Here is a 21,831-nt window from a genome sequence, read left to right on the forward strand (position 1 = left end):
CCACCCGCCCCTGCTGACTCACCGCCCGCCAGCTTTCCGTGGTTCTGCCGGGTCAATCGGGCAGGCTGTCGCTTGACGTCCTACTTCCTTACGGGGGATGTTGTTGTCACCATAACACATTACACTCATATTCTACAATAATGCACGCGGTACGCCCGGTGTTGAAAACGTATATACTGGCTGAAATCAAATCATTAGGTCCGCCCACATTAGATTCTTTTTGCCTCCACACTCCACCAACGTTGAGCACTGGTCGAACATTGTCGATTCATCCCCGCAAATCGCGATTCGTCTGGTGCTTCGGCTTCGATCCGTCGGAGGTTGAACTGACCCGCATGCACGAACCCGACGAGCCCCCAGACAACTGATCTACTCGATCAGCTGGAGATTTACTTGCACCGTTTTATTGCGCCTTCTTCGAGCCCTCGACCTGGGCCTTGAGGCCGTTGCTGTCCTTGGTCTCGGTCTCCTCGACATACGGATACTTGATGGTTAAGCACCAGATATCGATGTAGTCACAGATGGTAGTGATCACGTCGAACTGGAAAAGATGTTAGTTGGGAATCACTTCGAAGAAACAGGAAACCCAAAACAAGCGAAGACATACCACGAAGCTGCCGTAGATGCCGACAGCCAGACCGAGGCATCCGAACACAAATGCGACTTGTCCTTGGCCATTGCCAAGGACGGGGCTCGACCAGAGACCGAACATGGGGCCGGCACTATCGATCACGCCCAGAGCTAGCGGGTACAGCAAGATGTTGTGGTAGGGGAAACCAGACTGCACCAGGTGGCCGACAATCATACGACCGACGGAGTAGGCGTTGACCAGGCCGATGAAGAGTCCGAATGGAATAGTGTAGTTCTCCATGATGGCGGGATGCAGGTACAGATAGGCCGGGATGAGAGTCCAGATTGCCGCCAGGGGCAACAGACCATACAGTGGTGCAATGGGGTCCTGGCCGCGCTGGCGTCGGACTTGCATGACATGATAGATGCTCGAGCCGGTGGCGAAGAAGAGCATCAACGCGCCGTACACCAGGTACCACTCGGTGAAGGGCATCTCGTAGACACGCTGCGAGATGAAGCTCGGCTTGGAGACACCAACAGTCTCAAGCATTGGCCGGTGCCAGAAGCTGCCGCCACCCATGTATGCGGTGAAAGCGTAGACAGTGCAGAGGGTGAGGATTCCCTCGACGGGGCCAGAGATGACGCCCAGCGTCAGGACCTGGGTGTAGTACTCATCCCAGGTTTGGACGTAGAAGGTCATAGTAGCTTTTTATGTTAGCTTGAACCCGGAAAGGTGTTCTGCTGGGAGGTAAGAACGTACATCCAAACAGACTCAGAATCGTCATCCACGATTGGCCGAGGTTCATCGCAGCCGCAAAGATCAAAACACCCAAGCCGGTGTTACATGCATCGACACCTATAATGAAATCAGGTTATAACCAATTCAATTCCAATTTTCCATTAGTTCTGGCATATCGTAGAGCCACATACTGTGATCAAAAAGCTCACCAAGCGGACCACTCTGCTTCGTCCGACGTCTAAACAATAGTCAGCAACCTTCGGATGATCTCCAGGCTAGATTGGACGCAACATACGCCTGCATGCCATCTACCGCATCGAAAGTCTGGTAGAGGAACAGGCCCAGCGCACAGCTGGCATAGACCCAGGGTGGACAGTCCTGGTCCAGATTCGGGTTGTACCACATGACGGTGAGGAAATTAACCACCACGAACATAAAACCGGTCAGGGTAATCTACCACGTCATTTGGTTAGTTTCCATTTTCAATACGCAACGAGGCCACGTCTCGTCTTCTTCCAAAAAAAAAAAAAAAAAAAAAAAAAGGAAGCTCCCTGAGCAAGCTACTTGGCGATAAAGTAAATCGCATAGGGTTCGTACTTACGGCATTAGGTCTTTATCGCGCGAAAAATAAAATGTTAGCCACGGTTTCATGTTGGAATCTACTCCCAGAGCCCAGATCTTCGGGGATGGAAAGTAGACAAAGGGGACAGCTTCGCGCCAGGGAAAGCTGCAAGCTCCGGAAAATTTTACTCTAGCTCCCACAACTCTGCAGCTAGATCCCCGGAGCTCCAAGCTAGGTGGTGGAACTCACGCCATGCCCATGGGGAAACATCTAATCACACATTTGTTGTAGAACGGCTTCAGGATATACCGGCTGATAAGCGAGTGGTCGATGCCTGCATAGCGGTAGTTGCGCAGGTTCGGCAAGTGGTGTTGACGAATGTACACCATGCTTGAGGTGCTGTCGCAGTCCTAAACTGTAATTTCGAGAGGTGTTCGGGTCGGGTTCCTGCTGTCGTCGTGTTTGGAGCTGGTTGTTTTCTTTTCACCGCATATATCCCTGGTGTTGACGTGGAGACCTTGGGGTTCGGCGGTGGAGGACAGCGACGCGCGTGGGAGGGCGGTGGTGCCGGGGGTCGAGGTTGAGCGAGGAATAAGAGAAACGAGACGAGGAAAGCGGAGAGAAGAAAGAAAAGTCGTAAGTCGTCAGGGAAAAGAGTTTGTTGAGGCCGAGGGAAAAAGGAAAAGGGTTAAACAAATTAAAACGGGCCCCGCTGGGGACGGCGCGAAGACCGGGTGGAAAAAGATGGGTCCCAGCGACGTCGAGATCGGCGGAGGCGCTTCTGCAAAACAGTAGCCACTCTGGGTTTGTTTTTCTTTTTCTTTTTCTTTTTCTTTTTCTTTTCTTTTATTTTTTATTTTTTATTTTTCTGGCGATCTCGTCGGAGTTCTTTGTTATGATCTCCAGGAACCGATCACATCTACTGTGTATTTTACAGTGTCTACAAGAATGAACATGCCAGGGTGTTCATCACTCGGTGGCCCACGTGCAGGATGGTCATCGCCGCGGTCATGTCGTGGTTGAGGGTGCGACGCCAATAAGATGCATCACCGGGCAAGGATCGGCCCTGCGAGAGGCGGGGGACTGTCCGAGGCCCTCATTTTCGGTTAGTTTCAAGGACGCGTACCGAGGGGGTGGTCAAGATGCAAAAATAATCGTTGGAACGGATGCGCCATGCCTAGTTGCTACTAGTAGATACATGATACAGAATAACCACTGCCCAGGCCGAACAAGATACTACCGACTAGAATAGTGCTTTCGTTCTTCCAGGTCCAGGCGTTCGGGGATTGGACAGTCACATCAAGTGTTCACGGGACGACGTCCATGTCATCATACACTCCTGCAGCCAACTCATAAGGGTATAGCTCAAGAGGTGGAAAGCAGGGTGGAGTTGGTGCCAGTTGGCTCCCGCCTTGTTCCCCCTGGATCTTTAACCGACAGGGCTCCACGGCATCGGGACCAGGATCCGGCTCTGCATCGTCTGAATGAGGGGCACTGTCTTGTGTACCGTCTCGGCCCAGCCTTCGACGCTCCACGACTGCTCGCGGCGGATCTTCCGCTCCTCCAGGTTGGCATACTGCCACAGGTGGTGCACCGTGTTGAGGTCACCGATCTGGACGAACCACGCGCCCACGCCTTCCATCACCTCTCGTCGCGCTGTCAGACCCCGGCGCCAGTGGGTCTCCCATTCCAAAAGGTTGCCTGGGTGCAAGGTGTAGGATCGGAGCTCGAAGAGTCCACCCAGGCGGCGTGGGGGAGTGGTGGGCCAGAAAGAGAACTCCTGCATCAATGAGGTCTTCTTGCTCTTGATCAAGCTCTTCAGCTTGTGGTCAAAGTCGCGGAATTCGGGGTGCTGCGAGATGTTGTGCAGAGAGGCGTGGTAACCTTCATAACGTTGGTATTCCCAGATGTGGACTGGTTGATCCCAATTAGGGTCAGTAGGCACTCTTGGGGCAAGCAAGGAAAGTGTCTATGGAATACTTACTGAAGGTGTCGTTGTCACCGACCTGTGTGCGCCAACTGCCGACCAAGTTGACCCGGTTCTCCTCAGTGCCGGCCATGCGGGGATACCACTGGCCCACCAGATCCACATACTCATCAACCTTGTCGGGCTTGACATCGTGGAACACAATCGAGTGGACGTACTTGCCGCGGGCAAGTACCTGCGAGAAGGAGCGTTCGATGTCCTTGTCAAAGTGTTGGCCCTCCTTGGTACCGTAGATGAGGGAAGAAAGGGCACCGCGCTTGTTGTGGGGGTCCAGTTGTTGTTCATCTCCTAAATAACGATGGGTTGCCAGTGAGCCTAATGCCTTATGGTCAAGCGCCTCGGCCGCATCAAACGAAGGGCGAATACGATCAAAGCTGCTCGCATTGCTCACACACGGAGCAGTGGGAACAGACTCACGTGCAGGGGAAGTAATAGAAGCATCGACAGACTGACTCTCTTGCTGCTCCTTTCTCTTGCGAGCCTCTTCCAGGTTCTCGCGGAATTCTTTCTGCCGCCTGTTGAACTCCTCGGCAGAATCAGCCGTTACATCTCGGATGGAGGGGGAGCGGTAGGCCACGGCGGACGAGCTGAAGGGCCGTAACAGCGAGGTCGCTGGGCGGATGAAGCGAGGGCCCAGCATCGTACAGGTGAGGGAGGGATGTGTAGGAAGCAGCAATAATTCAGAATCGACAAGGACACGTTGCTGTCGATGTGGTAAAAGAAGGGGTAAACAGCTATGGCGATCACCAAGCTGACTTGAAGGGCGAGTGGAAAGGACAGTGTCGAGTCACAAAGGGAAGAGTGAGAGAGTTGTAGAGGGGTTTAGGTGGATGGAGAATATGAGATGAAGAGAGGGGAAGATAGAATTGACGAGAGAGGGGAAGGGTCGCAGGGATCAGCGGAAGTTGAGAAAGAAAGGCGAAGAGGGCACGCGATGGGAAGTTCCCCGGAGTGCGTGCGCCGATTGGACTCCTGGGGGGAAGCTGGTCTGCGAAAGGGGTGGAGCGGGCAATTACGCAGTCCGGGTGCGTCGCTGGAGAAGCTCCACGGTGCTTACCATGAGCAGCGAATTGATTTGAGCGATAATCAGCGATGCACGGAGAAAGTGCGGGGAAAGGTGAGCTCGGGAGGTCGGGGGACTTTGTATCGTCGACTTCTGGCTAGACCGGGCATCGAGTCGCGGATCCACGGTAACTCTGGCTCCTACTCAGCAGGTAGATCCTATCAAGGTCATCGTACTCACTTTCTCGACAGCCAGTAGCCATGATACTATTGCGGATATCGGCGGTTTGCCTGCAGCTCACCACACGGTCAGCACTGCCGCTCGACCGGTCGTCGGATGATCGTCCCATCCATCGCTCCCTTTTGCCATCATGACGATACTGGCTCCAGCGGACTCCACTCTTTTGAGACCACTAGGAATCACGACGCTTGCCACTTGATGCCTGTTCAGATGTTGATCTCTCAGCTACCCCTAGGGTACTATGTTTGAAGCAAACAGCTATTCGATCTGAAACGGCTAGCCACGGGGCTATTCGTCTGGATGTACCTATCGCCCCATACTATACATTAGCAGCGTCGCTTGGACGTGACAAACAAACCAATCTGATGACGTCGATTCCCGGCACTCTCACCGCCCGGCAGATCATCCCACATCTCGACATCAGCCAGCCGAGTCCGATCGAGACCTGTTCGCTCAGTCGATCATCTCGCTATGTCAGAATCTCTCAATCCCCCGCTTTCGTACGAGCCCTCGGCTACGACGACTCATCCCCATGAGGCGGACTCCCTCCCCTCGGAGGTCATCGCTTGCCTGAAGAACTCCCGCTTCGTAAGAGCCCCGAGATACCCGCAGATTCACCTCAGCAACCAACAAATACTGACTTTGCAATTGCGAATAGCTTCATCTGGCAACATGTGACAACCTCACGCCTCACATCTCGCTCATGTCCTACACCTATCTCCCCTCGACTCCATTCGAACCCTACCCAACGATCATCATGACCACCAACCCCGCATCGCGAAAGACCAACCATCTTCTCCGAAACCCGCGCGTTTCGCTCCTCGTCCACGATTGGGTCTCGCACCGCCCGCCCACCCGGGCCTCCAACCCCGAGGGCCGTGAGGGTTCTCCCCGCCGGCCGCGACTCGGTCGTCGCTCGCCAGTCTGCTGCTCAACTTGAACACCAGTGCGCTGTCCAGCATCTCCACCACCATCTGCGGCGAGGCCCGCTTCTTGGAACCTGGCTCAGCGGAGGAGAAGTGGTGCAAGGAGCGTCACCTGGAGAACAACACTTTCGAGGAAGAGGAGATCAACCTCTTTGGTCAGCAGCAGCGCGAAGACCCGAGCCAGCGACGGCCGAGTATGTCCCTCGAGAGCGATGTGCGTGTAGTAACAGTGCAAGTGCGTGAGGGCCGCATTGCAGACTGGAAGGGTGGTGTTCGTGACTGGGTCTTGCTTCCTCAGCAGTCTCACGCCGGACTGGTCAATGGCGTATAGTTATGTCGGTTGAAATGATCGATACTATTTCCATTCTCTGGAGTTGCCATTCTGGTGCTCTGGTTTTCAAAAGCTAATCTACGGGTTGCTGAAATCACATTCGAATCATATGAGGATTTATTCTTGTTCAGACTCTGTTCTTAAGTGTTTCGTAAAGTAGCAGCATCGTCACCTACATGTAGGCTCAGGTAAATTATATTGCATGTAGCAACGGTCTTGAATCATTCAAATATGACCATGCACCTCGAGAACACCGTACCTTCATCCATCGATAAGGTATGTGATTGTGCATCGTATTTGCAGAAAGGTCGTAGAGTAGTGTAGCTTTCAAGGTTAGTTGCAGCAGAAAAATATATATCGTCGCCATCATTGGACCAAACAACGGCTTGCTCATTGCACAATGTAATATTTTTAATTTTTTTTAAAAAGGAACAATAATAAACATACTTGAACCTCAAATATACCTTAGTCAAAGATCAAAACTCGTATTCTGGACCTGCGGCGCAAGCTAAATCGAGCTTCGAGGGGCTGCCGTGGCTGTCACGGTATCAGTGCTTATCGGAGCCGGAGCTCCCAGCTTCTCCGCAAGTGAATTGCATTGACCTTACAACTCCTCGGAAAACCTCACCACCCCAACCAACAATGAACCACCCAACCAACCAATTCCTCTAAAATAAATCATCTCTACAACACGAATCAAGACATTCCCGTGACCACTAAAATGAGACTCGCCCACCTGCACCTCCCAAGCATAACGCCCTTTTCCCGCGTCTCCGCTCTCCAACAAGCCCTCACTACCCGCTTCCTCACCCACAAGAAACTCGCCTCACCCGGCTCAATCTCCTCCCAAGAAAGCGCGTACGCACACGAGCTCGCTGCGAAAGCAACACCACCCCCGCCCGACCCCACAATCATCACTTTCTCTCCAAACCCAGTCTACACGACCGGCCGCCGCGACCTGCCGCCCTCAAACACCGCCCCACCAGATCCAAAAAACCTCTCCCTCCCTCCGGCCCTCGAGCCAATTCGCTCCCTCCTCACCCCCGGTGCCAACGGCCCTCCAAAAGCGGAGTACCACCCCACCCTCCGCGGCGGCCAGACAACGTACCATGGCCCTGGGCAGATGGTCGCGTATACGGTTATGGATCTGAAGAGGCTGGGTCTCACGCCGCGGTGTCACATTCGAGTTTTGGAAAATAGCGTTATTGATCTCTTGAGTCAATACGGGGTAAATGGGTTTGTGACGGAAGATCCCGGGGTGTGGGTTGATGGGCCTTGGGGTGGTTCTGCGGCCAGGAAGATTACTGCTGTCGGGGTGCATTTGCGGAGGAATATTAGTAGTTTTGGGATTGGGTTGAATGTTACGCAGGATCCGATGTGGTTCTTTAAGCAGATTGTTGCTTGTGGGCTTGAGGGAAAGGAGGCGACTAGTTTGGAAGGTGTTGGTGTTGAAGGAGTTGGAATTGATGAGGTTGCTAGTGGGTTTGTGGAGCGGTTTGTTAGTAGAATTAATCAGGATTTTGCTTGTGGGGAAGGTGCATCAGGGGAGAAGATTGAGGAGGTCTATTCTGTTAATGAGGAGGATCTTTTGAGGGGGTAGGGTTTGAGAGCATATTTATTCGCCCAGCAATGTATGTATTATTTTATGGAGATGGATATGAAAGCCGAAAGCCTTTCCCAATAGGTATGGAGACTTTGCCATGATGAGTACCGAATAAAGCGAAGGTAAGGTCAACGTTGAATAGCTATTATTGGTGTATATAAAATAAGAAAGAGCCAACCTCGCTGAAATGCCCGACAACAAGTGTGGGAGCCATGCTAAAGACGCGGACGTGGAGCAAACCAGTGTCCGGCCAGGTAGAGAAGATAAATGTGTCACAAATCGGGAAGATGTCAACATCAATGCAGAGGGGAATCAAAAATACATACGGGAGTAGGGGAGGGAGAAGGCAGAGGGGGATCAACCACAGGAAGAGAAAAACGCAAGATATGGCGAATATATGGCAAAACGCACGAATCATTCACGCGTCAGAAATAGTTATAGGCGGCTGGAGGGTGTGATCTGAGATCTGAGATCAGAGGATCACGCAAGATGAACCGGACCCATTGGACCCGGCAGGCTTGACCTCCAGCGCAACCTTGGCGGCTTCATAGAAGCTTTCTCGAATACCGCGGTTCTGCACAGCCGAGCATTCTGGGAGGATTAGCGCGATAGCCCTTGGGACCGAAGGCTAAGCGGACATACCCAAGTACTTGACGGCACCAATTTCCTTCGCCTTGGCCAGACCCTGTTCGAAAGAGATGGCATTCGGGTTCTCGTTCTCCTCGTCGTCTTTGCGCAAATCGCACTTGAGGGCCGTGAGGACAACCCGCACGCCGGGGCAGTTTTCATTGATTTCCGCGATCCACTTTGAGCCGACGTTCTCGAATGAGTCGGGGCTGTCGACCTGTACCCGTTTTGTTAGGTCTGGGCGCTCCGTGTGGCTCGTATGGCCGGTACTCACACTGAAGCAGAGCATCAGCACGTGCGTGTCTTCGTATGACAGCGCGCGCAACCGGTCAAATTCCTCCTGGCCGGCGGTGTCCCAAAGCGAAAGTTCCATATGTACATTGTCGACGAAGATGTCTGCCAGTGGCTGCGCATAAGTTATTCCGTCTAATGTCGAATGTGGGGAGTTATAGTCTAATTTGAAAGATCCATACCATGAACGTAATTTTCTAGAAAAAGCTAGGTTAGCCTCTGGGTACTCTATTTGAGCGAGGGGGAGATACGCATACCAAAAACTGTTGGTTCGCTGTGTAGTACAAGTTTCGGCGTCAGTATACCCTGCGGCCGGATAAAAGAAATTGTGATTCGGATTGGCCTTACTAAACAGTCGGGAAGAATCTGGATGATAAGGAGACAAATTAGCCGACATGTTCCTGCGGGTGTACTGCAGCTCCCCTGCGGAGGGGAAGCTCGGGAGTTTTGGAGGGGGGAGGGGTTGGGAAGATTGGGGATTGCGCACCCTCTTGTAAACACGTTTAGCGCCGAAGTCTTGCCGCAAGCACCGTCGCCACTGAGCAGAGGATGTTAACAGAGCCGCCCGCCAGTCGCAGGGAAGCGCGTCCAAACTAACAGCAGCACCATCTTGCGCTGGACGACCTTCTGACGTCCGCACAGTTCCATTGTGAATTAAAGGGGTCCCGCTGGGAGCGAAGTTGGAGAGATGGGAGGAATCGAGCGTTTCGCGGGATCCAGCAGATGTCGGTCTGGGGTGCGCGCGAGGAGTCGGGGGAGGAATGCGGTTCGAGGGAGAAGAAGGTGTCGGGAGAGGAATCCAGCACTGCCCGGAGTCGATGACATCGCGCCCTGAAAGGGATCGGCGAATAAGGTACGTCTCTCCTCCTTCTGGTCCACTTTGCTCGGCTGCGTCTCCCTTCTTCCCATCTCACGACATGATGGCAGCACTGCGCTATCTGGCGATGGCTTGGCCGGGGTGCATGGTGCATTCATGGCCATCGGTGCTGCGAATGGGCCGAGCCCATTGTCGTGCAGTGAACGACGCAGCTCTGCCAGGAAAGCTGGTCTTATTCGCAACTTGCCGTTGCAGTGTCATGGCGGTATATCGAATGAACCCGGTCTGGCCCTTCTTATAGAACGAATGACCTCGCGAGACCAGTTCGGCTGGATGTCTCAGATGCGTAGCTACGTCGTGGTGGGTACAGAACGAGCGTCACAGGCACGGCAATTGGAGCGCGGGGAAAATGAGAGGTTGCTAAGCTTAGTACTATGTATTGACGGTGTTCTTAGGATTGATTGTAAATTCTTAGAATACAATTAGTGCATTGTTTAAAACCCTACTGTGTTTTATCAGCTGTAGCTCTTACTCGTAGGTCTTGCGCAGTGCGCCGACTGGTGCGGTTGCCTCACGGAGGAGTTGCTGGGCGGGGACGGGCGGAGCCTCGCAGCTCTCACTTCGCAACCAAGCTTCCACCTCCACCCCGCGACCACCAACTCTCTCTCGCGGCCCGCCCCCATTCTCTCTCTACCTTCCTGACTGCCCCATATCGATCGCGACTGCCAGAATGTCGGACGACGACGATTTCATGCAGGATTCGGGGGACGAGGAGTGCGTGCCCTTGCCCCAGTGTTTGGCCCACTGGGGACTGAACTGACTCGTGCGCAGCTACGACTTTGAGTACGAAGACGATGACGACGAACAGGAGGGCGATATCGGTATCGAAAACAAGTACTACAATGCGAAGCAAATGAAGGTGGACAATCCAGAGGAGGCAGTGGACGAGTTCCTAGGTGTACCGGCACTCGAACAAGACAAAAGCGACTGGTGAGGGGACGATGCGACTGAAGCATGCAGCAACCGATATACTAAAACCCATACAGGGGATTCAAGGGACTGAAACAGGCTATCAAGCTGGAATTCAAGCTCGGGCGATACGGCGATGCCGTGGAACACTACCGCGAACTCCTCACCTACGTCAAATCCGCGGTCACGCGCAACTACTCCGAGAAATCCATCAATAATATGCTCGACTACATCGAAAAGGGATCCGATGATGCCCAAGCATATCATTGCATGGAACAGTTCTACTCCTTGACCCTCGACTCCTTTCAGAATACCAACAACGAGCGACTCTGGCTGAAGACCAACATCAAACTGGCCCGGTTGTGGCTGGAGCGCAAGGAATTCAGTCAGCTCAGCAAGAAGGTGCGGGAGCTGCACCGTGCATGCCAGCGGGAGGATGGATCGGATGATAGCAGCAAGGGAACATACCTGCTGGAGCTCTTTGCCCTCGAGATCCAGATGTATGCCGAGATGAAGAACAACAAACGCCTCAAGGTGCTGTACCAGCGGGCGTTGCGAGTGCGCTCCGCCGTGCCGCACCCCAAGATCATGGGCATCATCCGGGAGTGTGGCGGCAAGATGCACATGAGCGAAGAGAACTGGAAGGAGGCACAAAGCGACTTCTTCGAATCATTCCGGAACTACGATGAGGCGGGCTCCATGCAACGCATCCAGGTGCTCAAGTACCTCGTGCTCACGACCATGCTGATGAAGTCAGATATCAATCCCTTCGATTCCCAAGAGACCAAGCCCTACAAGAGTGACCCCCGAATCTCGGCCATGACCGACCTCGTGGACGCCTACCAGCGCGATGATATCCATGCGTATGAGGCTGTTCTGAGTCAGAATCCTGACGTGCTGGCTGACCCCTTCATTGCGGAGAACATTGACGAGGTCAGCCGCAACATGCGCACCAAGGCCGTGCTCAAGCTGATCGCCCCCTACCACCGATTCTCCCTGCAATTCATCTCCAAGCACATCAAGATCCCCGTCCCGGAAGTGGTGGAGATCCTCAGCTTCCTGATCCTGGATAAAAAGCTCGACGCCCATATCGACCAGAACATGCAGACGGTGGTGATCGCCCGCGCCAACGATTCCGAGCGCCTACGCGCGGTGCGGGAGTGGAACAACATGCTGCAGACCCTGTGGAAGACGACTCGTAACGGCGAGGGGCTTCGACCCGATGACGGGACCCACGGCGGCGGCCCAGGGACCATGTTCCAGGGCTTTGGAGACGAGTCGTACAGCGCACTGCACCGGCGCACACGCGGCACGGGGGATCGCAAGCAAATCCCTAGTAGATTTGCGGTCTAGAGCCCACCGCGGCCTCGACACATTCCCCGTTTACATTCTGATCCTTTGATCGGTTTGCACCTTTGACCTTTTTGAGGCTTTTCGTGCTTTTGAACTGCGGGCATCCGCACCGCACGTGGTACCTTGCGGATGGAGCCGAGAGTCAAAGAAAATGTCTCCACGTGGATGGGTACTACTAATATCTGTCCAAATCTCACACCGCGATTTCGCCGGGTCCTGGCAGTGGAGCGGTCGCTGGCCTGAAGCCATTTGACGCCCCGCAATTTAGAGTTGCTTGTGACATAAGACGCTAAAAATTTCACGATAAGATGAACAATGGATTTTGCATTTCTTTCTCCAGAGTTGCCGTATTTCCCGTCTCGTAGCCCCGCAACCTCCGTACTGCTACCAGATCGGGCAACCCGAGGTAAACCCGAGTGTGTTACGAGGGCGAACCTTGAGTCTCCTGCTGAGTACATACAGTAGGATGACATGTAGAAAGTCTGGTAGCGGAGGGACGGACCGTGCCTCTGTAAACCTGAATCATGTATTGTTATCTCCAGCCGGGACTTTGTGTCAGGGCAAAGTATGTTGCCTCCGGACTTTCTGCTAGTCCCCTAAGTAGGCATGGTGGGCGCATCCTCGTACACTGGGGCAGGGATACCTCTCGTCGCGTACCGCAACACACACAGTGCAAACTCACTGGTACAGTGTTTCCTGGAAGCCGGGTCAGTCGAAGTCGGCCCTAAGGATAGCCGCCGGGATTGCAATCGTTAGCCCTGCTCAGAACGGAAGCGACTCCGGCTATGCGGGCGTGCATCGTGCAGCGTGCGTCCCAGAAAACGAGGCGCGGCATGTGAATGGTCTTATCGCTCCCTCAGCCGCTGGGTCTCGCTGTGCACTTTCCTCGTGTCAGATCGCCCGGCTATTCGAGGCGATACTGCATGCACACCGGCTGCACCTTATGACAGTATTGTGCTGCTATCCGATGATAGCATATTGGATTGCCTCACAGGTGCTTAGTGGGAGCCTACTTTACCCCTGTGGAATATGGGAGGCTCGCGGTGTCTATGACACTACACTAGTGTAGGGTGATGTCGGTAGCCTTTTACTTCTTACATTTATTGTAGCGAAAGAAATAATATGATGTCGACCATACCCTGTATTATTTGATATGTCATCCCGCACGAGCTGTAAGATGATGTGATTCGGGCTCTGGTCGAACCTTGGAAAGGAATCCCCACGAAGCAAACGCAGCTCAATGACCCATCAAGTGTGATAGGTAGGGACCCATGACCTTAACGGTGGCGGGTACCGCTACACGTCCTTCTGACTCGATCCATGCCGGTACGCTGTCGGGGCCCGCCCTCCAGTTGGGATTACGATCACCCACCTCTCGCCCCCAAGCGCCATCGGGTGACGGGAAACTCTGCGCGAAGTTAATCCTTCCAGAAGGCTCGATCTCCCAGCAGAGCTCAGCAAGGCCGCGCTGGTTCTGGGCCAGCAGGGCCGAGGGCGGGCTAGGTCACCGGATCGCCGGGAGCTCTGCGCGGTCGTCGCAGTTGGCCGGGTTTCATTCCGCTGGAAAAAGCAATACGGGGCAGTCCCAGAGCCAGGGGGCAGTCTGTGTGTGTGCTGTGCTCGCGAAAATCGAAATATCGTGGACCAAACCGTCGGTTGCAGCATACCCGCGAATCACGGCGGGGCCAGTGCAACGGAGTCGCGATCAAACAATTTGAACAAATGGCAGCATCTCAGCCCTGAACCCCGCTTTTTGAATGGGTAAAAGGATACATCACAGCGGTACTTGTCCCGGTGTTGGTGTTGGACGTTGAGACATGGAAGAGAGCGCGCGGGTAAAGACCACCATAGAAATAGAAATAGAAATCAATCTGATTTAGTAGGAGTGGATTTGCCCCGGACCTTGCAACGGTACTTTGGTCATGACCCTATCCAAAAAAAAAGGAAAAGGAAAAAGAAAGGTCAACGTGAAACTGAATAGCGGGGACCTGTTTGCGCTCTGCGTTGGCACTCGATCCGCATCTTCAGACATCGGCGGGGCATCGTTTATTTTGCTCCTGTCCCCTCGGATGTTGGGTTTTTTCTGGTCGGGGTAGTTCTTTCCTTTTTCTCCTCCCCTCCGATCAGCTCTGCCCATATCATCCCCCCGTCACCCGCGAGCTGTCTTTGCTGGGAGCAACACCTCAAGACTCCCCCACCGCCAAAACAACCTCCGTCATCCACGCGCATCACTCCAGCATCACCTCCACTCGACTACCATCAACGCAATCACCAACATCACCAGCTGCACCGCTCCCCTCCATGATTATCTCATCCGGGTGATCGAGTCGCAGTCTTGGAACCTCCCAAGGTAGGCCTGAGCTCCCTCCCTCCCCCTCCCAAAAAAATTGCCCCCGGTCGCTTTTTCCCTTGCACGTCACGCCGCGAGGCTCTCCACCCCCCTCGTTGAGATGCCCGTTGGTGGCCTTGTGATGACTCGGAACCTATCTCCGCCGGCTTTCTTCTCGGCCGCGCTGGGAATCCCTGTACTCCCGTGTGGACCCGCGCGTTTGTGGTTCGTGCACCCTTTGGACTGAGGTCGAACGCGGCCTGTTGATCCTTCCGAGCCCGCCAACCATGTCCCCTTGCTGCAGATCAGGTAACCGTTGAGGGCGAAAGGGGATGTCTCGATGCGGCCATCGCCTCAGTCGTCTGTGCTAGATGCTTTCGCGCTGACATCATGGGCACCTCCCCCTCACCCCCTCTTCGCCGGTGATGAGCCCTGGCATGTTTGGAGTAAACTCGAGAGGCTTGGAAGGTGCTCACCGTCGTCGTGGCCCTGTCGCCCCCCTTGGCGTCTGGATTTCTCATCACAAATCCTCTTTCTGCCTTGGCTGGGCCCAATCACACCCGTCCTGCCCAGTTTCTCAGACGGAGTGCACACCATCTTCAATGTGAATGGTGGTGGACCACCGGCCTGCCCTGGTCTAAACCATTGGTTGGCCGGTGTTCATGCACGCCTCATGGATTTACATACCATGACTACCACTCGCTGCATAAGCTGTATCTGAATTTGCTGAGACGATGACAATAGTTTAGTTCCACCCAGACTGTCGGGTCGCCTGCAGTACCGCTGTGTTGCACAAGACGAAAAGCCGCGCTCCCGCGTGCTGCCCCCAAGGAGGAAACGCCTGAAGGATATGTCATCTCGCCTCGAGTGCGTTGCCATCGATTTCTACCGGTCATCATAACCTTCGTTTCTAATCTCTCTTTACCCCCCCACAGATAACTTTTGACCGGCATTTAGACACACCACTCTCCGTGAGAATCGGAAAAAAAAAATCATTTTGTTTTCTTTCTTCCTGTGTCAAAAAACAACTCCTACTTTCTTTTCTATCGTATGCGATGTCCTTATCAAAACCTCCCTGGAATCATTTCGGTCCTCACCATCCTTTCCCGGACAAACAGCGATTTCACAGTTTCTACCGGGACGCTCCTTCCTTTCTACCGCCGCTAGGATTCTCAATATCAGCTGCATTGGTCCCACCGGTCACTTCCAACATGAGTAACTCCGCCAACATGAATGCCCTCTCCCAGGACGAGATGGAGCGTTTCCAGAAGTTGTCGAATGAGTTCGAGCCTGATGTCCAAGTATGCGATTCACCCCCGTCCCCCAGTCTGGCCTCCCAGGCGAGGAAAGCTGACCCCGCCAAGGGACCCCTCGTCTCGACCAAGCAGTCAAGTCACAATATCGCGATGGAATATGCGAATGCGGACCCCGCTTTCGCTCGAAAGACGAATGTACGTTCCGCGCGACCTCAATTTTTTCTCAGCTCCATATTCACCATGCAAGCAGGCTCTTGCCGTGACACACCCCACAGTTCGCATTATGAAAGGTGATGGGAATTGCGGGTGGCGAGGTAAGTTCTTATGATTCGAGTGACCCATTCTGCGAATCGACGTATACTGATTGCTATTAGCCGTGGCCTTTGGATATTTCGAAACCTTGTTCAGCAGACTCGACCCGATCCGTGTTCGCCATGAAATGGCCCGTTTCAAGTCTCTCAACACCATGCTGAGCCAAGTCGGCCTCCAAGAACATCTTTACGAGATTTTCACGGACGCCACAGACGAGATCCTAACGCAAACCCACCAAGCTATCCAGAACGGCGAGCCGGACGAGGAATTCCTTGTCAGTGCGTTCAATGATGAATACAGTGCCAATGCAGTCATCACTCACTTCCGAGTATGTCGATCTCTCTCTACGCACACACCACCCGCCAAGCTGACCCTTTTTTTTTTTTTTTTTTTTTTTAGCTTTTGACCAGTGCCTGGATGAAGCTCAACCCCCAGCGATACCAAGCATACCTCACCTTGCCGCTCGACCAGTACTGTGCCACCCGGATCGAACCAGTGCGGACGGAGATCGACGAAATCGGCCTTCAAGCTCTGGTGGACGGCGTCCTTGAAGGAGCCGAATTTGGCGTTGAGATTCTCTACCTGGACCGAAGCGAAGGCGAGAACGTGACACCGCACCAACTGACCCCCATACGGCCCCCTGGAGCTACAATCCGCCTGCTGTATCGGCCGTAAGTTCCCCCGTTTGTACCATGTTGTTGATCGTTCTGACCGAATTAGTGGCCACTACGATCTTCTCTACCGAGCGGAATCTACCTACCAGTCCCCACCTCCTGTGAATATGACACCCATGGTCAACCTCCAATACGATATGACTTCTAACCTTGCCGCCTGGGACCAAGGTGCTCTCAACTTCGACGTCAACTCCCAATTGATGTCAATTCCAAACCTGATGGCGGATCCGGGATTCGGGATGGGCGCTCCAGGCCCGATGTCGCCCATGCCTTCGGTTTCTCCGACTCCAACCAGCCCTTTCCGACTATCTCCATCCCAGGAAATGTACTCTTCGCCCATGCAGAGCCATGTGTCCAGTCATGCACCATCGCACGCGCAGAGTCACGCACCTGTCCCTTCTATCCCTGTTTCTTCGCCTACGCCTACTATTCCGTCTGCTGCGCCTCCGCCGATGACCTCCCTGCCGAGTCGGTCATCTGATGGTCCGCAAATACGATTGAATCCGCTGGTTATGAAGCCAAATCTGAGTTATTCGCTGCCGGTCACGACACCTTTTAAGAAGTGAGTTTTTTACAGTCCCTGGTGTTTGCTTAGCCCAGCAAGATTCTGAGAACACGGTTACTGACTCGACACAGTTCGCCCTACAATCAGGCGCATTTTCAAAATTCCGATTTCCAACCCATCCATTACGAGCCAAACGATTCCCGCAGATCTTAATACGACCCTGACGTCTATCAATTCCCACGATTTTCCCGCCTCTTCATTCTTACCCGGTTGTGCGTCCAAGAATTGGGACTTAGCGTCTTTTTTAAGGATCTATTCAGTATCGGATGGATCCCCCAATTCCTACTTTGATTTCCCTTCTTACCATTCCCTCGTCCGATTTCCTGCACTTCTCCGCATTTTCCGGGCATTTTTCATGGCTTTCTCGGAATGGAATGGGATGCATTTCTGCCCAGCAATTTCCAGATCGGTTGCTGGTAAGGGGCTAATCGAACACCATCACAACACGACCGAAGTCGAACCGACCTCGACCCGATTCAAATTCTCGCGGGGCTTTCATTGAGTACCTTGCTTTTTGATCCCTTCCCTTGATCGTTTCTTAGCGTGGGTGCAGCGCGTTGCATGGACTGAGCGTTATGTCCTACGCTTTTCAGATTGTCTGTTTCTGGACAAGGTATTCTTTTCAACCTCTTTCCTAGGTTATCTCTTCGGCTTAGGAATTGAATACCTTTATCTTTTTTCAATCGCTTTTTGTGCTACGACTGTAGTATCAATAACTCTTGTTGATGAATCGAGTCTATTCTATTATAAAAATACAATACTAATACAACGTAAACCTTGCCCTAAAGTATGTTCCAGAGAAAAAGATATGAAATCACCCATTCGAAACAACCTCCTCATCCCCCGCCTCAAGAACAGCATCAACCATCTCATCCAACGCCCGATCCCGATCGCCCGCATCCAAATAACCAGCCTTCACAAGCCGCCCCAGCGCATCCCCTACCCAATTCTGACTATTCCAATCCTGCTCATCGGAGGCATTCGACGGAATCAGCGTGTCGGAGGTAATTAGGCGGAGAGCGGAGGGCGGCGCAGCCTCTAGCGTCGAAACGGGGATTATGTGCGCGAGATCTAGATTGACAAACATTATTAGCTCATGCACTATAACTCCTTCCTTCATCCGGACAGCAGAGCAGGTTGGGGTAGACATACCAGTCGAAGAAACGGGAATGGCTGAATTAACCCGCTCCGTGAAATTAAAGAAGCCCCGTTCCCCGATAACTTCCATGAGGGAGGATTTGATATTGGCGTTATCGGATTCGAATTCGGGACGGGCGTCTTGCCTGTTCATGAGAGTATTTGTTTTCTGGATTAGCGCGGAGTCGGTCACGGCTGTTTCGATTTGGTCTTCATCTTCGCTGGATGAGTTTCTGCTCGACTGTGCGTTGAAATCGAAGAATAGGGCTGTGTGTCTGTATCTGGCGTAGTCGAGTGGCGAGGCGACGAAGACGAGGATTGAGAGGGTGGTTGGCATTAGGTTTTGTTTTTGTTCTGGCTACTAGATTGTAGAAGTGCGAGTTGGTCTGCTTGAAGTGGTTCTGAAATAATTGTAGTTTAGGAGGGAAGTCGAGGTGGCGGTGGTTTTGTTCCTTGTGAAGAACGATGACGAAGGTGCTGAGGACTTCTCGGGATGACGTAGTGTGGGGGTCGCATTTAAGCTTCGCGGAAGGAACGTTGACATCGCGATGCGCGGACTATCTTGAGGGACTAATGGTCATGTCACGCTTTTTGCTGTTTTGTTCAATGTATACTGAAACGAAAAAGATGACAGGGTCTCGAAAATTGTTCTTGACCGGGAGGGGTGGGTGCAATGACAGGCTGTACACCGCAGCACTGGGCAACAGTCCTATAGTGGCAAGGATAGTAGCTGGCGATGTGTAAGACAGGATTTGTACGACGGTCATTGTGTTACTTGCAGATTTTTCTCGTACCGTAACCTTTCAATTCTCCGAGGGGATTACTTGCGCGGTAATTTCAAGCTGATTGGAATGTCATTTAGCATTGCGTACCTTCTTTCTTGAAACGTCTTTAGCACAAGGGGGGTCCTCATATATGGATCCCGTTCTTTGCACGCACCACCATATATCCATGTTCATTTCAATTCTAACATTTCGCCATTCCAAGAGGCTGCGAGGTGTCTAGTGTTGATTAACCTCCTCTAAGCATGCGAAGGACATAGACCGGGACAGACCGGAAGATCTGCCACATGAAGAATGCCGTGTCGGTCACCGGACGGGTCGGGTACTTAATTACACGGGGAACGATATCTGCGGCGCCAAGAATGACATTGACCAAGGGGATGGGGTAGTTCTGGCGAAGGTATTCGGCCATCAGGTCATGTCCATTTGTGATTCCACCTACGTAAGTTAGCAACCGAGTTCATATGAAGATAAAGCGTGCATTCTTAGTGAGGACACACCACAAGACCAAAGATTCCCATCTCTCACAACCCGCAACTCATTATCCCAGCGCTTGGTCTCATAGAATTCCTTGCGCAGCCGGGGAATCAAAAACCGGGGCGCCGTCGCAACCTTGCCTTTGGTAATACCGGCATAGGCAATGACCAAAGCAGCAGTGCAGACAGACATAACGTCAGCGCCAGCAGCGAAGTGCTGGCGGACGAATTCAAGGTACTTGTCGGCGCAGGGCATGTTGTCGGGTGGAGGTCCGGGGATAAACAGCACGTCCAAGTTACCGGGAGCAACAGCCGGGCTGCTCAGGGAATCGGTCAATGCGACTTTGAGGTGCGCGGTCATTGGCGAAAGATTGTTCGGTCCATCACGCCCGATATAGTGGACTTTGCAGGGGCGACCGAGTTCTTGCATCGGCTTTGGCATGCCGATTGCTGCGATGTATTCCGGGCTGGTCATGTACAGTAGGTCGACGGCCGCGATGTCCAGGAGTTGGACAGAGTCAACGAGGAGGACTCCAACTCGGAGGGGATTTGCGGGAGACATGGTTTTTGCTGATATTGGATTTCTGGGAATTTGAGGTGGGAAGTTAAGCTGGGGAAAGGGGAGGAAGGGACGGATGTTGGTGGAAGAGAAGATGCGATGTAATGGCCGCGACACACGATATAGACGCAACGCCAAGCAGATGGGAGATGAAGGCGGTAGTGGAGAGAAAAGGTGACGAAGTGAACGGATAAACAAATTATGATGTCGAATGGAGTGGGAAGGTAAGAGAGGGAGGGTGAAGCTTTGAGGAAGAGGAAGTAGAGAAGCTCGCTGGAAACACCCTCGCAAGGAGTCAGCTAGTCAGAAAGTACCTTGTGCAGTCTGACTGCTAGCGAGCTACCGTGACATTGCTGTATCTTGCGAGACATTCACAAACGGACTGCCAGCTCGCCGGTATCATTCTACCTATGTATACTTGACATGCATGAGTAAGTAATGTCATCAAAGCCACAATTGATCGCCTCAGCCGTGCGTTAACAAATAAATTATGGCTGAAAATAAATCAGACTATGATGGAGGAGACCCCGTATATGAAAGAACAGTACACCAAGCGCGGTAATGTCCCATGATGCAAAGGCAAGAACAGGAGTACCCATGTAACGATTATCTTGGTATGGAGACACGAAGGTACGAGGTACGAGGCACGTAGATGGTCTGGGTCCCGTACTAATTGCAGCCTCATATCATTGACAAAGGACAAATGATGTCGTCAGCAAGGAAAAGTTAATTTGTTCAATATGCAACTTGCTGAGTAGAAACTGCAGTTGATGGGGAGCCCGTTGCACGATCTCATGACTGGAGCAGCGATGATTCGGCGGTGATGTTGTACTACAGTTTGTACCCTGGTAAAAGCACAATGTCTGTTGTTTTCTCTGCGAGTGGGCCTGGCTGTTGACTCAATTGAGTAAATGATCCTTCAATCGTGCGAATCTAGAATCACAATCGCGATTTTAGAAATACTTCAGGGTGGAATGTGGGGAGGAGACTGATCACTAGCAGGAGCCGAGCGACCAATAGGTAAACTTTGATAATCAAAATACAGATAATTTTACTAGTAGACTGCAAAGAATCTCGAGAGCTAGTAGCAAGGACTCATGCACCAGTACATGCAAAAAGAAACAAAGTCGCTCATGTTATTGCCCTGTGTATTCGGAGTGTAGTTGCAAGAGCACCCAAAGGTAGAAACCAAAATTATCTGCATACCTCACTTTGATTTGAAATGAACCAGTATCCAAGTTAGGTAGTTCTATGCTATTTCCTTGGTGGTACCTACATCGACTGACGCGATCGGAGCAAGGCCGAGGATCTTCGCTTCTCCACGTTGGACTCGCCCGAATGCTACCCCAAGGCTCCACCCCCAAGTTTCGACCATCTCCACATCCCCGGCCAACTGCCAAGTATCGCAGCTGAACCGGTGCTACGATCTGCTTCCAGAAAACGGGGAGAGGGAACATTGGAGGTTGAAGAGGATACATCCTCTTTTATGCGACCGGCCTCTATACCACCCAGGCAATACCCGTCCTCTACTGCCAACCTTGGCTTCAGGGGCCTCCAGTTCCACATCGATTCCCCGCGTTGGAGCCAAGCACCTTAGTCGCATCGGCCCATCGAGCAAGGCACCGGGCCCTGACCATCACCACACTGGCGCCGTCATTGGCGGAACACTGCAGTCCGCGCCGAACTCACCTCGCTGCCGTCATGACCCTCGCCCGACTCGGGA

At 52.8% G+C, this 21,831-nt stretch overlaps 9 protein-coding genes across 9 annotated transcripts; 4 read left to right on the forward strand and 5 right to left on the reverse strand.

Moving 5' to 3' along the window:
- Positions 1-403: 403 nt before the first annotated feature.
- On the reverse strand, positions 404-2,260 carry N7532_001668 (aminoalcoholphosphotransferase; the record flags this gene model as incomplete). Its single annotated transcript, XM_056614162.1, has 7 exons — positions 404-541; positions 608-1,275; positions 1,331-1,426; positions 1,501-1,547; positions 1,605-1,762; positions 1,973-2,036; positions 2,121-2,260. The coding sequence occupies 7 exons, from the start codon at positions 2,258-2,260 to the stop codon at positions 404-406; spliced, it is 1,311 nt and encodes a 436-aa protein (XP_056479203.1).
- Positions 2,261-3,300: 1,040 nt separating this feature from the next.
- Positions 3,301-4,498, reverse strand: N7532_001669 (NIPSNAP family protein; the record flags this gene model as incomplete). Its single annotated transcript, XM_056614163.1, has 2 exons — positions 3,301-3,785; positions 3,856-4,498. The coding sequence occupies 2 exons, from the start codon at positions 4,496-4,498 to the stop codon at positions 3,301-3,303; spliced, it is 1,128 nt and encodes a 375-aa protein (XP_056479204.1).
- A 1,074-nt stretch (positions 4,499-5,572) lies between these two features.
- N7532_001670 (pyridoxamine 5'-phosphate oxidase family protein) lies at positions 5,573-6,358 on the forward strand (the record flags this gene model as incomplete). Its single annotated transcript, XM_056614164.1, has 3 exons — positions 5,573-5,689; positions 5,760-5,979; positions 6,111-6,358. 3 exons carry the CDS (start codon positions 5,573-5,575, stop codon positions 6,356-6,358), a joined length of 585 nt encoding a protein of 194 aa, XP_056479205.1.
- A 721-nt stretch (positions 6,359-7,079) lies between these two features.
- N7532_001671 (lipoyl(octanoyl) transferase LIP2) lies at positions 7,080-7,958 on the forward strand (the record flags this gene model as incomplete). The annotated part of the gene is made up of 1 exon (XM_056614165.1): positions 7,080-7,958. The coding sequence occupies one exon, from the start codon at positions 7,080-7,082 to the stop codon at positions 7,956-7,958; it is 879 nt and encodes a 292-aa protein (XP_056479206.1).
- Positions 7,959-8,433: 475 nt separating this feature from the next.
- Positions 8,434-8,961, reverse strand: rho3 (Rho family GTPase RHO3; the record flags this gene model as incomplete). Its single annotated transcript, XM_056614166.1, has 2 exons — positions 8,434-8,552; positions 8,604-8,961. 2 exons carry the CDS (start codon positions 8,959-8,961, stop codon positions 8,434-8,436), a joined length of 477 nt encoding a protein of 158 aa, XP_056479207.1.
- Positions 8,962-10,426: 1,465 nt separating this feature from the next.
- Positions 10,427-12,018, forward strand: N7532_001673 (uncharacterized protein; the record flags this gene model as incomplete). Its single annotated transcript, XM_056614167.1, has 3 exons — positions 10,427-10,470; positions 10,528-10,686; positions 10,743-12,018. 3 exons carry the CDS (start codon positions 10,427-10,429, stop codon positions 12,016-12,018), a joined length of 1,479 nt encoding a protein of 492 aa, XP_056479208.1.
- Positions 12,019-15,402: 3,384 nt separating this feature from the next.
- N7532_001674 (OTU family ubiquitin thioesterase) lies at positions 15,403-17,307 on the forward strand (the record flags this gene model as incomplete). The annotated part of the gene is made up of 6 exons (XM_056614168.1): positions 15,403-15,798; positions 15,854-15,917; positions 15,978-16,243; positions 16,315-16,586; positions 16,636-17,151; positions 17,226-17,307. The coding sequence occupies 6 exons, from the start codon at positions 15,403-15,405 to the stop codon at positions 17,305-17,307; spliced, it is 1,596 nt and encodes a 531-aa protein (XP_056479209.1).
- Positions 17,308-17,968: 661 nt separating this feature from the next.
- On the reverse strand, positions 17,969-18,628 carry N7532_001675 (uncharacterized protein; the record flags this gene model as incomplete). The annotated part of the gene is made up of 2 exons (XM_056614169.1): positions 17,969-18,225; positions 18,307-18,628. 2 exons carry the CDS (start codon positions 18,626-18,628, stop codon positions 17,969-17,971), a joined length of 579 nt encoding a protein of 192 aa, XP_056479210.1.
- Positions 18,629-19,302: 674 nt separating this feature from the next.
- N7532_001676 (uncharacterized protein) lies at positions 19,303-20,111 on the reverse strand (the record flags this gene model as incomplete). Its single annotated transcript, XM_056614170.1, has 2 exons — positions 19,303-19,511; positions 19,574-20,111. The coding sequence occupies 2 exons, from the start codon at positions 20,109-20,111 to the stop codon at positions 19,303-19,305; spliced, it is 747 nt and encodes a 248-aa protein (XP_056479211.1).
- Positions 20,112-21,831: the final 1,720 nt, after the last annotated feature.

Source organism: Penicillium argentinense, assembly GCF_028826775.1.
Source record: "Penicillium argentinense strain IBT 30761 chromosome Unknown utg000002l_segment0_segment0, whole genome shotgun sequence".
NCBI lineage: Eukaryota > Fungi > Ascomycota > Eurotiomycetes > Eurotiales > Aspergillaceae > Penicillium > Penicillium argentinense.